The sequence below is a fragment of the Hibiscus syriacus genome, unplaced genomic scaffold (assembly GCF_006381635.1).
Source record: "Hibiscus syriacus cultivar Baekdansim isolate YM2019G1 unplaced genomic scaffold, ASM638163v2 tig00116997_pilon, whole genome shotgun sequence".
NCBI lineage: Eukaryota > Viridiplantae > Streptophyta > Magnoliopsida > Malvales > Malvaceae > Hibiscus > Hibiscus syriacus.
In genome coordinates this window covers 3,530,525-3,545,722 of record NW_024063513.1, presented here as the reverse complement: position 1 = coordinate 3,545,722, position 15,198 = coordinate 3,530,525, and the positions used below count along the sequence as shown (strand labels likewise).

The following is a 15,198-nucleotide window of genomic DNA, read 5'->3' as shown; positions in this document are numbered from 1 at the left end:
TTTTATGTATTTTCTATTGATAATTTATTTTCTCTCTCATCTAAAATTCTACAAGTTCGATTCCCTATAAAATTTTATAAGTTCGTCCTAGTATAAAATCTTGTGTCCATCACTTATGTATTTACATAAAATATAACATATTTAATAAGTATGCGTAAATCATCAATATATTTTGGCATGATATGAAAAAATGTTTTAAAACCAACGAAAAAGTAAAGATATATTTTCCTAGCATACGAAACTTACATACGTATCAATACAAAGTCAAGAACTAATATATGAGGGTAATCGATTGATTATTACTGGTTATGAGATTCTTTGTGTGTGAATACAGAGGTTGATGTCGATCCCGGGTGAGTCCTCTAGTTTTATGCTTTGCTTTAACACTTGGTTGATTCCTTTGGCACATTACTTTTCTTCTACTTTTCATTATTTAAAATTCTTTTCCTTCACCTTTGCCTATGCTTTATTGTTTTGTCACCTTCACGTCTTCATGTCTCTTCCAAATAGATGATAAATTCGTGAAAGCAATCATCATGCTCTGCAACAATTTTCATTTCATTTCCTTAGCACACGTGTGGAAATTAAGATATGGCAGCAGCAGAAGAGCCAAGCTCTTTGCAGTATACGCCGACTTGGATAGTTGCTGTCGTTTGTTTTCTCATTGTTCTCATATCTCTTATCGCTGAACGAGGTCTTCATCACCTTGGAAAGGTACCCAATACAAATTTTCGTAACCTTTTTCACATATACATGATGGTCGATGGTCATAGTCTAAAATATTATGTTTGTCGATCTAGTTCTTGAAGCATAAAAATCAAGATGCATTGAACGAAGCATTGCAGAAACTGAAAGAAGGTTTGAGTCCTTACTATAGCTTGAATATTCAAATGTTCTAATTTTTGTTCTTAACCAAATATGTATCCATTTTTGTTGACAGAACTGATGTTATTAGGGTTCATCTCCCTTCTACTGACCGTCTTTCAAGGTCTAATAAGTAAAATGTGCGTCCCTGATTCTTTCGTGTCAACCGTTCTTCTTCCATGCAAGCCGCCTAGTGAAGGCAGACCTCATAAAGAATATTCTCTTCATGCAATAAACAACAGACGGCGCCTGTTCTCGACGGAGACCACCTTAGAGCATTGCTCTAAGGTATATATATTACAATGGTTCTGATATTCGGTTAAGGGATTAGGCTAAGAACCGTAATTTGAATCTGATATTTGTTTCCCTTATCTCAGGGAAAGGTCCCTTTATTGTCACTGGAAGCATTGCATCAGCTACACATCTTCATCTTTGTATTGGCAGTTGTTCATGTAATATATTGTGTCATTACGATGGTTCTTGGAGGAGCAAGGGTGATGCTTTTTTCCCCAGTATAAATAAAATATATATTGTCCATTTCAGAAGTTGTTTTCCCTTGAAAATTCATGTTTATCATATGCAGATAAAACAATGGAAACAATGGGAAGACTGGATTCATGAGAATAGAAGTGGTAACATGATGAAACAACTTATCTCCAAGTTAATATATTATTTGATTCACCATTAGGTAACAAGATTGATGATGATGATGTTTTCCTACGGTCCGACAGAGGATACACTTCAGCGCCATTCGTTTATGACGCAACATGCGAAAGGAGGTTGGAAAAAGACGCATATGGTGACATGGATCGTAAGTCTTTCATCTACATATTCATATCATCTCCTCCTCTATAGATGTAAATATTTACCATTGCTATGGGGTTGTGGTGTGGGCAGAGGTCATTTTTCAAGCAGTTTTACAACTCTGTTACCAAGTCAGAGTACATAGCACTTCGAGAAGGGTTTATCATGGTTAAGCATTCAAACCAAAAGTATTATCTTTATTTCTTCAAAAAAATATGTTAAACCAATTACCTTTTCCCCTTTCATCCATTATAGGCTCATATCCCAAGCGATCCTGAATTTGATTTCCACAAATACATGATGCGAACCCTCGAAGTGGACTTCAAAAAAGTTGTCGGCATAAGGTAATTGCTTCATTAATCCTTTAGATATCCCTTTGGTTTTGAGCCCACAAAATACTAATAGCCCGCTCGTCTGGTATATTTATGTATATGTAGTTGGTACCTGTGGCTATTTGTGGTGATGTTTTTGCTATTTAATGTGAAAGGTAACGTTCCTTTAATCTAAATGTATTCGACGTATTTATATAATGTATAAACCATATTAAAATACACATCTGTGTGTTTTCAAGCAGGATGGCATATGTATTTTTGGCTATCGTTTCTCCCTGTTGTTGTAAGTGTATTAACTGCAGTACGTATTCATACATATTGAGGTTCAGATAGCATTTAATTGATATGCTAAACAAACCTTCACAGCTTCTGCTTGTTGTGGGCGGTAAACTAGAGCATGTAATCATTCGATTAGCTCAGGATGTGGGTGAAATGAAGGACAAAGGTGAAGCAGCACGAGTTAAACCTTCTGACGAGCATTTTTGGTTTAAAAGGCCTGCTATCATTCTTCACTTGATTCACTTCATCTTGTTTCAAAACGCATTCGAACTGGCTTTCTTCTTCTGGATCTTGGTATGCCCGCCAATGTCACAAATAAAAAAATAATCAATCTTTCTTTCTTACTGATCAAACAAGTTTGTTTCTTGTAAGAGCACGTATGGATTCCGGTCATGCATCATGGAAAAGGTCGGGTTTATCGTCCCTAGACTTATAATGGGGTAACTATCAACAACCAGTGCATTTATCCTATGATCTAAATCTCACCATTGCTTGTTTTTACAATTTTTTTGGTTTTGCAGCGTGATCGTTCAAGTTTTGTGTAGCTACATCACCTTGCCTTTGTATGTTCTAGTTACACAGGTACGTAATTTTCTTTGGGTAGAATACAATCCTTAATTTATTGTTATGCTCTTTGTTTGAATGTTTTTTTCCTTTATTTTTTGGGTGGTGGTGAAAGATGGGTAGCAAATTCAAGGAAGGGATGTTTGGAGAGCAGACTCAGACTAAAATAGAGGATTGGCTTTCAAGAGGCAAAGATCAAGCGAGTAAGAGGGACTCATCTGTTTCTGGTGCAAGACAGACTGATAGGATGGAAAAAGAAGCATATGAAAGCATACAAATTATAGAGCAAGATGCAATGTGTAGTGTTGTAGAAACACTACAAAACTGATAACTGAGTTGTAGTGTGTACAAGATCAAACACAAACACTAATGTGATCTAAATTTTTTAGTCTATATTAATAATAAAGTATTTGACTAAGTTGTATGTCACAAGGCAAGTGACACTGAATTGCCAATAAAATCAATAAATTATAAGTTAAATATAGTTTTTTTTATCTAAGCATGATGTCAAAAAATATCTCTAATATTTGATTAAATGGTCTCTTTGATTCTTATTTTTTAGTACTTTAAGATCAACGTTTCATATTCGGGTAAAATATGTCACATCATCACTAGTTTACATGTGATATGTGTCACATCATCACTTATGTACACGCGATATACGTCACATTATTATTTAATATTTATGTATATATAACATATGTCACGTCATCACTTTGAATACATATGATTGAATACATATGACTTGTCATGTCAATGAGAAGCATTGATCATTGGTCAACTAATGATTTTCATTCAATCACGTGACTTTTTACTCCAAAATAAAACGTCAAGAGCCAAGGTGCTTCAAAAAATAGCGACCAAAATGACTAATTTATCAAATGTTAGGGTTGAATTTTGACATTATACTTTTTTATCAATTTCTATATACTCGCTTTTGAGTTGGCTCCTACCCGTCTGAGTACATGGCGTTCACCATAACAGAAGAAACAAGTTGTAGACTAAACTCCATTAACCGTTTGACACTAACGACCATAAGGGTAAATTCCTAATTAGCACACTCCACCCTCCATGTTGAAGGCAATTTCTATGTCCTATATGTCAACAGTGGAAGTTTTATGCTTTCCTTGTTCACTTGGTTGATTCCTTTGGCACATTACTTTTCTTTAACTTGCCCTCATCACCTTTACATATCCTCCTTATATGCTTATTAGTTTGTCATCTTCATTTCTAATTCATGTAGATGATATAATCATGAAGGCAAGAATCATCATATAAGACCCCATTTTTTATTTACTCTTTTGCTTTCCTTCTGCGCGCATTGATATTGAAAATTAAGTTATGGCAGCAGAAGAAGAGTCCAATTTGGAGTATACGCCAACTTGGGTGGTTGCTGCTATTTTTTTTATAGTTCTTCTGGCGTCTCTTATTGCCGAACGAGTTCTAGATCGCCTTGGGAAGGTATCATTATGATTTTCGTTATACATGTTGGTCTAGTGGTCATAGCCTAAAAGAACCGTCCGTTTATTTTATGCTCGTCCATCCAGTGCTTGAAGCTTAACAAACGAGATGCATTATTTGAAGCACTGCAAAAATTGAAAGGTCTGTTTCATTCCTTTTTCTTTCCTCTATCTCTCTCTGATCTTGATATGGATTCATCTGTTTTTCTTCTTCTAACAAATTCTTTTACTCGTGATTGTTGGCAGAACTGGTGTTTTTAGGATTCATTTCCCTTGTATTAATTGTCTTCAAAGGTCTAGTAAGTAAAATATGCATCCCTATTTATAAAGCATCCACTATGCTTCCATGCAAACGTGAAGTCGAAACTCCTCGATCGATAAACAACAGGCGACGCCTGTTTTCCACAGTCCATCATTGTTCTCGTGAGGTATAATACCATGGTTTCAATATTTGGTTAAAGTTTGAAATTTCTCCCTGTGCTTTATAAATCATAAAGCAAATTGTGACTTTGATTTAAGCTCATCCTTCCTCTAGGGGACTGATTTGAATTAGGCTCTCCAAACCAAGCTTAAATCTATTTTTTTCTCCTTATCTCAGGGGAACGTCCCCTCATTGTCTTTGGAAACATTATTATATCAGCTGCAAATTTTCATCAATGTATTGGCAGTGGTTCATGCAATATATTGCATCATTACGGTGGTTCTTGGAATAGCAAGGGTGATGTTTTATTCTTCCGACTTTTAAAATTTGTTGCAAAATAAATAAAGGGTAAATTAGAACATTGGTCACTGAACTTTAGGTGTTATCTAGATTTGATCATTCAACTATAGAAAGTTTCAATTAAGCAACTAAACTTAGGTTTTTCCTCATTTTTAGCCATTGATGACATCTTTTACGACCACCCTAGATATCAATGAACTTGTCTCATCATCCTCTATCACACTATTGATTAAGATTTTCTCTAAATCTTTTAAAATTTCACTAAATTAAACACAAAAAATCTGCTAAAAATATTTTTGGAGTTCTAAAGCTTCTTGGATTTGAGAAAATTGACGTGTTTGTCTGAGTTAGAATTGTGAGAATTTTCTTTCAAGAACACTATAAAATAGTATTAGAAAGAGAATGAATTCTTGTATTTTATTCATCATCATTATAGATATTTATACAAGTATAAAGGTTCTATATTATGTTAAGTAATATACTACATTAAACAATAGATATTAATATTATCATTTAGCCTACAAATTTGTAGCTCTCCCCCTCAAGTTGTAGCATAGATATTAATCATGTTCAACCTGTTACATAAATAATCAATCCAGACCCGTTAAGAGCATTTTGTGAAAATATTTCTAGTTGTTCTTCAGTTTTCACATAGTCAGTAATAATCAAATTATGTTGGATCATTTTATGAATAAAATGACAATCAATATCGATGTGTTTCGTTCGTTCATAAAAGACTAAATTAGAAGTGGTGTGTAGCACAATTTGACGATCACATCATAGATTTGTAGGTAGTGAAACTTTAATTCCCACTTCATTGAAGAGCTGAAATATCCATATGATTTCAAACAAATTTGACCATATCTATATTCAACTTTTGCACTGGATCGTGAGATCATATTTTTATTTCTTACTCTTCCATAAAACCAAAATGCCTCAAACAAACACAATATTATGAAGTAGATCACTTGTCTCCCTTACATCTTCTCCAATCCGAATATGAAAAACAGTCGATCCTAATATTACCATGATTGTCGTATAGAATACCTCATCCAAAAACACATTTCAAATGATGCAAACTATTATATAAATAAATAATATTCAACCAAAAGATGTTAACCCTTGTAGACTTTATTTAAAAAAGATGTTGATAAATTTTTGTTTACATATGCAGATACGAAGATGGAAACATTGGGAAGACTGGAAACATTGGAATAGAAGAGGTAACATGATGAAAAAAACTTATCTCCAAATTAATGTATTATTTGATTCACTATTGGGTAACAAGATTAATGGTTATGTTTTCTTACGGCCCGACTGTTGCGGAAGACGACTATCGGATAGAGAAAAAATGCAACTGATAATTTGAGAAAATAAAAATTGAAGATAAAAGAGACAAAATTTACGTGGAAAACCCCTAAATAATATAGGGTAAAAACCACGAGCAACGGTAGAAGAGTTTCACTATGAGAAAATAGGAATTACAACCTCTCTCGATCTACCAAGGAGAAAACAATAATAATTCTCTCTTGATAAAAAGGAGAAAACAACTCTCAAGAAACTCTCTAAATTCTCTCTAGTATTAGAAGAAAGCTAGAATGTTTTGGGATGATTTTGAAGCTAAATGAGCTAGGATATTTATAGTTGAATCATAATGACTAATTTGTAAATACCCTAAAGTTTAGTGACTAAAGTTTGTAATTTACCCTTTCATTTTTTCAACAAATTGCTGAACCTTTTTGACTATGCATCATTCGGTGCATTTGTTTATTTTTCTTCTTTCAAATTTCAACTTGCACCTTTCGGTGCATTGAATTTTCAACAATCTCCCACTTGAAGATTTGATTGGAGGTTTGAATAATCAGCTGGTTTACCAGTCCACATCTCCATTGGTGTCTTCAGCTCTATTGCAGTTGATGGAGCTCGATTCACCAAATAACAGGCGGTATTGACTGCTTCTGTCCAGAATGATTTTTCCAGGCTTGCATCCCTCAACATTGCTCTTGTTCTTTCTAACAAGGTTCTGTTCATCCGCTCTGCCACTCCATTTTGTTGAGGAGTGTTCGTCACTGTGCCTTTTGATGCCTTCCTTCCTGCAAAAGTCATCAAAATTTTCACTTGTGTATTCTCCTCCATTATCTGTTCTGAAACACTTGATCTTATTTCCAAAATCAAGTTCCACCCGCGCTTTGAAGTTTTTGAAAGTTGAAAACACGTCAGACTTCTTTTTAATAGGGTACACCCAACATCTCCTGGAGTAGTCATCAATAAATGAGACAAAATATTTTGCTCCGCCTAGGGATGTAACTGGTGCTTGCCATACGTCAGAGTAAACTAATTCTAGAACACTTTTGCCTCTAGAATTTGATGTGTTGAATTTCAACCGGTGCTGCTTACTTGTTATGCAATGCTCATACAAAGGAAGTGATACCTTTGTTAAGCCTGGAAGTAGCTTTTTCTCCACAAGGACTTTCATTCCTTGTTCTGACATGTGTCCAAGTTTCTGATGCCATAGCATTGCAGAATCTGAACTACATGAGACAACAGAGGCTTTTGCTTCTAGCAAAGTTTTTCCCTTCAGCATGTACAAGTTTGCAGCTATCTTTTCGCTTTTCAGCACCACAAGAGCTCCACGGAACACCTTCATGATTCCTTTCCGTGTTTCAATCTTGCTTGCATTATTATCCAACAATCCGTAAGATAATAATTTTTTCTTCAGGCCTTTCACGTGCCGCACATCTCGAACAACTTTAATTGTTCCATCATACATCTTCAATTCGATGGTTCCCACGCCAACGATATTTAAGGCATGATCATTGCAACTATACACAGATCTTCCTAAGACAGGTTTATAATGATGGAACCATTCTCTTCTTGAGGTCATGTGATATGTTGCTCCCGAATCAATGAGTCATATATCTGCAAATCTTTTTCTGTCTTCCATGGTGGTTGACGCTTCACAGCATAAAGCATCTCCATCATCTGAAGTGTTTGCGGTATTGCCTTGTGGATTGGAGTTTTTATTTAGACTCCAACAATCCGTCTTCAAGTGACCCTTCTTTCCACAGTTGTAGCACTTTAAATTCTTCTTGCTCCTCGACTTCGATTTACCATGTTTGTGACTGCTGCTTTGGCCACGTTCTGTTGATCTCCCTCTCATCGTTGTCAATGCTTCTGCTTGTTGCAGATTTACTTGTCTATCTTCCTTGTTCTTGCGCCGATTTTATTCTTGTAGAACAGCAGCTGCAACGTTATCGAAGACTAGACTGATGATATTACTGTTTGTCAAGTTGATGATGAGTTGATCATACGAATCCGGTAGACTTTGAAGTAGAAGTTCAGCACGTTATTGTTCTACTATTTTACAGCTTAAGGATGTAAGCTGAGAAAATAAAGTGTTCAGTGTGTTTAAGTGCTATGTCATTGAAGTAGATTCTGACATCCGGAGAGTGTACAATTTTCTCTTAAGGAAAATTTTATTGCGCAACGATCTGGCCTCGTACAATTTGGTGAGATGATCTCATATCTCCTTAGCTGTCTTCTTCTCCTCGATGCTTGATAATACTTCATCTGCTAATGCTAGATGAAAGTTTGTCATAGCATTCCCGTCAATTTCGATCCATTTGTTGTCGTCTGTGAAATCCACTGGCCTGTCACTAATAGCTGCTAGACAACCGTCTTTCCTCAGGATGGCCTTCATCTTCAATTTTCACAGTGAGAAATTTCTCCCATTGAATTTTTAATATCAAATTTCGTTGTCATAGCTTCTATTACGGATAGCTCCCACTATTTCACTATAGTGAATAGTTCTCTGGAACCTTCAAAGAATGTGTAATAACTTCTTACTTTCTTATGTTGGAGGATCCACCTTTTGGTGGCAACCACAAAGACAATAAGCAGATATTACACACTCAAATCTGGCTCGGATACCAATTGTTGCGAAAGACGGCTATCGGATAGAGCAAAAATGCAACTGATAATTTGAGAAAATAAAAATTGAAGATAAAAGAGACACAAAATTTACGTGGAAAACCCCTAAATAATATAGGGTAAAAACCACGGGCAACGGTAGAAGAATTTCACTATGAGAAAAATAGGAATTACAACCTCTCTCGATCTACCAAGGAGAAAACAATGATAATTCTCTCTTGATAAAAAGGAGAAAACAACTCTCAAGAAACTCTCTAAATTCTCTCTAGTATTGGAAGAAAGCTAGAATGCTTTGGGATGGTTTTGAAGCTAAATGAGCTAGGGTATTTATAGTTGAATCATAATGACTAATTTGTAAATACCCTAAAGTTAGTGACTAAAGTTTGTAATTTCCCCTTTCATTTTTTCAACAAATTGCTGCACCTTTTTGACTATGCACCTTTTGGTGCATTTGTTTTTTTTTATTTCAAATTTCAACTTACACCTTTCGGTGCATTGAATTTTCAACACCGACAGAGGATACACTTCATCGCCATTTGTTTATAACGCAACATGCGAAAGAAGGTTGGAAAAAGACACCTATGGTGATATGGATCGTAAGCCTTTCACCTATATATTCATATTATCTCCTCCTCTATAGATGTAGATATTTACCATTCCTATGGGGTTGTGGTGTGGGCAGAGGTCATTTTTCAAGCAGTTTTACAACTCTATTACCAAGTCAGAGTATATCGTACTTCGAGAAGGGTTTATCATGGTTAAGTACCCAAACCAATATTATCTTTATTTCTTCAAAAGAATATGTTAAACCAATTACCTTTTCCCCTTTCCTCTATTATAGGCTCATATCCCAGGCCATCCTGAATTTGATTTCCACAATTACATGATGCGAACCCTCGAAGTCGACTTCAATAAAGTTGTTGGCATAAGGTAATTGCTTCATTAATCCTTTAGATATCCCTTCGGTTTTGAGCCCATAAAATACTAATAGCCTGCTTGTCTGGTATATTTATGTATATGTAGCTGGTACATGTGGCTATTTGTGGTGATGTTTTTGCTATTTAATGTGAAAGGTAAGGTTCCTTTAATCTAAATGTATTCGACGTATTTATATAATGTATAAACTATAGTAATATAGGCATCTATTTGTTTCCAAGCAGGATGGCATTCGTATTTTTGGCTATCATTTCTCCCTGTTGTTGTAAGTGGATTAACTGCTGAATGTATTCATACATATTGAGGTTCAGATATCATTTAATCGATATGCTAAACAAACCTTCACAGCTTCTGGTTGTTTTGGGGGCTAAACTAGAGCATGTAATCATTCGGTTAACTCAGGATGTGGGTGAAATGAAGGAGAAAGGTGAAGCAGCACGAGTTAAACCTTCCGACGAGCATTTTTGGTTTAAAAGGCCTGCCATCATTCTTCACTTGATTCATTTCATTTTGTTTCAAAACGCATTCGAACTGGCTTTCTTCTTCTGGATCTTGGTATGCCCGCCAATGTCACAAATAAATAAATAACCAAACTTTCTTTCTTACTGATCAAACAAGTTTGTTTCTTGTAAGAGCACGTATGGATTTCGGTCATGCATCATGGAAAAAGTCGGGTTTATCGTCCCTAGGCTTATAATGGGGTAACTATTCAACAACTAGTGGATTTATCCTATGATCTAAATCTCACCATTGCTCGTTTTTACAATTTCTTTGGTTTTGCAGCGTGATCGTTCAAGTTCTGTGTAGCTTTATCACCTTGCCTTTGTATGTTCTAGTTACACAGGTACGTAATTTTTTTTTGGGTAGAGTACAATCCTTAATTTATTGTTATGCTCTTTGTTTGAATGTTTTTTTCCTTTATTTTTTGGGTGGTGGTGAAAGATGGGTAGCAAATTCAAGGAAGGGATGTTTGGAGAGCAGACTCAGACTAAATTAGAGGATTGGCTTACAAGAAGCAAAGATCAAGCGAGTAAGAGGGGCTTCTTTGTTTCTGGTGCAAGAGAAACTGATAGGATGGAAAAAGAAGCATATGAAAGCATACAAATTATAGAGCAAGATGCAATGTGTAGTGTTGTAGAAACACTACAAAACTGATAACTGAGTTGTAGTGTGTACAAGTTCAAACACAAACACAAACATTTATGTCATCTGAATTTTTTAGTCTATATTAATAATAAAGTATTTGACTAAGTTGTATGTCACGAGGCAAGTGACACTGAATTGCAAATAAAATCAATAAATTATAAGTTAAATATAGATTTTTATCTAAGCATGATGTCAAAAATTATCTCTAATATTTGATTAAATGATTTGATTCTTATTTTTTCAGTACTTTAAGACCAACGTTTCATATTTGATTCACTTCATCTTCTTTCAAAAAGCATTCGAACTCACTTTCTTCTTCTGGATCTTATTATACCCGCCAATGTCACAAATAAATAAATAATTAAGCTATCTTTCTTACTGATCAAGCAAGTTTGTTTCTTGTAAGAGCACGTATGGATTCCGGTCATGCATCACGTAAAAAGTCGGGTTTATCGTCCCTAGGCTTATAATGGGGTAACTATTCAATAACCAGTGAATTTATCCTATGATCTAAAGCTCACCGTTGTTTTTTATTTTTACAATTTATTTGGTTTTGCAGTGTGAACGTTCAAGTTCTGTGTAGCTACATCACCTTACCTTTGTACATTCTAGTTACACAGGTACGCAATTTTGGGTAGACTTAATTTATTGTTATGCTCTTTGTTTGAATGTTTTTTCCCTTTATTTTTTGGGTGGTGGTGAAAGATGGGTAGCAAATTCAATGAAGGGATGTTTGGAGAGGAAACTAAGACTAAAATAGAGAATTGGCTTGCAAGAGGAAAATATAAAGCGAGTAAGATGGGCTCCTCTGTTTCTGGTGCAAGACAGACTGATAGAATGGAAAAAGAAGCAAATGAAAGCATACAAATTATACAACAAGATGTAATGTGTAGTGTTGTAGAAACACTACAAAACTGATAACTGAGTTGTAGTGTGTACAAGATCAAACACAAACACTTATGTTATCTGAATTTTTTTCTATACCAATAATAAAGTATTTGGCTAAGTTGTATATCACGAGGCAAGTGACACTGAATTGTCGATAGAATCAATTAATTATAAGTTAAATATAGATTTTTATATGAGCATGATGTAAAAAAAAATCTCTAATGTTTGATTAAATGATCATTTTTATTCTTATCTTTTTTAGTACTTTAAGACCAACGTTTTATATTTGGGTAAAATATGTCACCTCATCACTTGTTTACATGTGGCATGTGCTACATCATTATTTAATATTTATGTACACATAATACATATCATGTCATCACTTTGAATACATATGGCACATGCCACATCATTATTTAATATTTATGTACACATGATATATGTTATGTTATCACTTTGGATACATATGACACATGTCACATCATTATGCTTTTTATCAATTTTTATATACTCACTTTTGAGTTGGTTCCTACTCGTCTGAGTACATGGCGTTCACCATAACAGAAGAAACAAGTACCATATTGAACTCCATTAACCACCTGACACTAACGACCATAACGGTAACTTCCTAATTAGCACACTCCACCCTCCATGTTGAAGGCAATTTCTATGTCCTATATGTCAACAGTGGAAGTTTTATGCTTTCCTTGTTCACTTGGCTAATTCCTTTAGCATATTACTTTTCTTTTACTTACCCTCCTCACCTTTGCATATCCTCCTTATATGCTTATTAGTTTGTCATCTTCATTTCTATTTCATGTAGATGATATAATCATGAAGGTCATCATATAAGACCCCTTTTTTATTTACTCCTTTGCTTTCCTTTTTGGCACATTGATATTGAAAATTAAGATATGGCAGCAGAATAATAGTTCAATTTGGAGTATACGCCAACTTTGGTGGTTGTTGCTATTTTTTCTATTTCTTCTGGTGTCTCTTATTGCCGAACGAGGTCTAGATCACCTTGGGAGGGTACCATTATGATCTTCGTTATACATGTTGATCCAGTGGTCATAGCATAAAAGAACCGTCCATTTATTTTATGCTTGTCCATTCAGTGCTTGAAGCTTAACAAACGAGATGCACTATTGAAGCACTGCAAAAAGTGAAAGGTCTGTTTCCTTCATTTTTCTTTCCCCTATCTCTCTCTCTTGAGATGGATTCATCGGTTTTTCTTCTTCTAACAAATTCTTTTACTCATGATTGTTGGCAGAACTGGTGTTTTTAGGATTTATTTTCCTTGTATTAATTGTCTTTAAAGGTCTAGTAAGTAAAATATGCATCCCTATTTATAAAGTATCCACTATGCTTCCATGCAAACATGAAGTCAAAACTCCTCGACCGATAAACAACAGGCAACGCCTGTTTTCCACAGTCAATCATTGTTCTGGTGAGGTATAATACCATGGTTTCAATATTTGGTTAAAGTTTGAAATTTCTCCATGTGCTTTATAAATCATAAAGCAAATTGTGACTCTGATTTAAGTTTATCATTCCTCTGAGGGACTGATTTCAATTAGGCTCTCCAAACGAAGCTTAAATATGTTTTTCGCCTTATCTCATGGGAACGTTCCATTTTTGTCATTGGAAGCATTATTATATCAGCTGCAAATTTTCATCAATGTATTGGCAGTGGTTCATGCAATATATTGCATCATTACTATGGTTCTTATAAGATCAAGGGTGATGTTTTCTTCTTCTGACTTTTAAAATTTGTTGCAAAAAGGGTAAACATTGGTCACTGAACTTTAGGTGTCATCTCGATTTGATCATTCAGTTATAGAAAGTTTCAATTAAACAACTAAACTTAGGGTTTTCCTCATCTTTAGCGATCGATGACGTCTTTTGCGACCACCCTAGATATTAATGAATTTGTCTCATTGTCATCTGTCACACTATTGATTAAGATTTTCTCTAAATCTTTTTAATATTCACTAAATTAAACACAAAAAATCTATTAAAAATATTTTTGGAGTTTAAGAGTTTCTTGGATTTGAGAAATTTAGGATGTTTGTCTGAGTTAGAATTGTGAGAAGTGTTCTTTCAAGAACACTATAAAATAATATCAGAAAGAGAATGGATTCTTGTATTTTATTCATCAACATTATGGATATATATATATATATATATATATATATATATATATATATATAAAAGTATAAAGGTTCTATAATATGCTAAGTAATATACTACATTAAATACAAATATATCAATCTTAATATTTAACCTACAAATTTGTAGCACTCCCCTCAAGTTGTAGCATGGATATTAATCATGCCTAACTTGTTACATAAATAATCAATTTAGACCCGTTTAGAGTATTTCGTAAAAATATTTTATAGTTTTCTGCAATTTTCACTATATATATATATATATATATATATATATATATATATATATATATAAAAGTATAAAGGTTCTATAATATGCTAAGTAATATACTACATTAAATACAATATATATCAATCTTAATATTTAACCTACAAATTTGTAGCACTCCCCTCAAGTTGTAGCATGGATATTAATCATGCCTAACTTGTTACATAAATAATCAATTTAGACCCGTTTAGAGTATTTCGTAAAAAATATTTTATAGTTTTCTGCAATTTTCACATAGTCAGTAATAATCAAGTCATGTTGGATCCTTTTAGGAATAGAATGACAACCAACATCGATGTGTTTTGTTCATTCATAAAAGAATAAATTAGAAGTAGTGCATACCATAATTTTGATGATCACATTATAGATTTGTAGGTACTGAAACTTTAATTCAACTTCATTAAAGAACTTATATACCCATATGATTTCAAACAAACTTGACCATATCTATATTCAACTTCTGCACATGATCGTGAGATCTTATTTTTATTTCTTACTTTTCCATGAAACCAAGTTGCCTCAAACAAACACATAATATTATGAAGTAGATCTCATCTTATCCAATCCAAATTTGAAAAACAGTCGATCCTAGTATAATTATGATTGCCATATAGAATACCACATCCAAGAACATGTTTCTAATAATGCAAAACTTATTCTATAAATAAATATTATTCATTCAAAAGATGTTAACCCTTGATAATTTTCTAGTTACTTAATTGAAAGTTTTAATAGTTTAGTGACAAATAATATACTTTACTTATAAATGAATATTATTCATTACAAAGAAATGTTGATAAGTTTTTGTTTACATATGCAGATACGACCATGGAAA

The 15,198-nt window shown here is 33.9% G+C and overlaps 2 protein-coding genes across 2 annotated transcripts; both read left to right on the top strand.

Moving 5' to 3' along the window:
• Positions 1 to 550: 550 nt before the first annotated feature.
• Positions 551 to 3,196, top strand: LOC120193821 (MLO-like protein 13). The gene is made up of 14 exons (XM_039196253.1): positions 551 to 714; positions 801 to 858; positions 941 to 1,152; positions 1,242 to 1,358; positions 1,448 to 1,496; positions 1,596 to 1,675; positions 1,762 to 1,836; positions 1,924 to 2,012; positions 2,106 to 2,155; positions 2,243 to 2,283; positions 2,367 to 2,573; positions 2,652 to 2,719; positions 2,801 to 2,861; positions 2,959 to 3,196. The coding sequence occupies exons 1-14, from the start codon at positions 592 to 594 to the stop codon at positions 3,169 to 3,171; spliced, it is 1,443 nt and encodes a 480-aa protein (XP_039052184.1). The 5' UTR covers positions 551 to 591; the 3' UTR covers positions 3,172 to 3,196.
• Positions 3,197 to 4,184: 988 nt separating this feature from the next.
• Positions 4,185 to 11,050, top strand: LOC120193822 (MLO-like protein 13). Its single transcript, XM_039196254.1, has 14 exons — positions 4,185 to 4,304; positions 4,391 to 4,445; positions 4,550 to 4,731; positions 4,902 to 5,021; positions 6,199 to 6,247; positions 9,471 to 9,550; positions 9,637 to 9,711; positions 9,796 to 9,884; positions 9,978 to 10,027; positions 10,115 to 10,153; positions 10,219 to 10,445; positions 10,524 to 10,591; positions 10,674 to 10,734; positions 10,833 to 11,050. Exons 1-14 carry the CDS (start codon positions 4,185 to 4,187, stop codon positions 11,043 to 11,045), a joined length of 1,428 nt encoding a protein of 475 aa, XP_039052185.1. The 3' UTR covers positions 11,046 to 11,050.
• The last annotated feature ends 4,148 nt before the right edge of the window (positions 11,051 to 15,198 follow it).

Bases quoted from the DNA above. Each gene is read 5' to 3' on its own strand.
- LOC120193822 (XM_039196254.1), top strand. From the start codon at position 4,185: ATGGCAGCAGAAGAAGAGTCCAATTTGGAGTATACGCCAACTTGGGTG. The intron at 9,712-9,795 runs GTTAAGTACCCA...CCTCTATTATAG, and splicing joins TTCGAGAAGGGTTTATCATG to GCTCATATCCCAGGCCATCC. The intron at 9,885-9,977 runs GTAATTGCTTCA...ATGTATATGTAG, and splicing joins AATAAAGTTGTTGGCATAAG to CTGGTACATGTGGCTATTTG.
- LOC120193821 (XM_039196253.1), top strand. From the start codon at position 592: ATGGCAGCAGCAGAAGAGCCAAGCTCTTTGCAGTATACGCCGACTTGG. The intron at 715-800 runs GTACCCAATACA...TTGTCGATCTAG, and splicing joins GTCTTCATCACCTTGGAAAG to TTCTTGAAGCATAAAAATCA. The intron at 2,156-2,242 runs GTAACGTTCCTT...GTTTTCAAGCAG, and splicing joins TTTGCTATTTAATGTGAAAG to GATGGCATATGTATTTTTGG.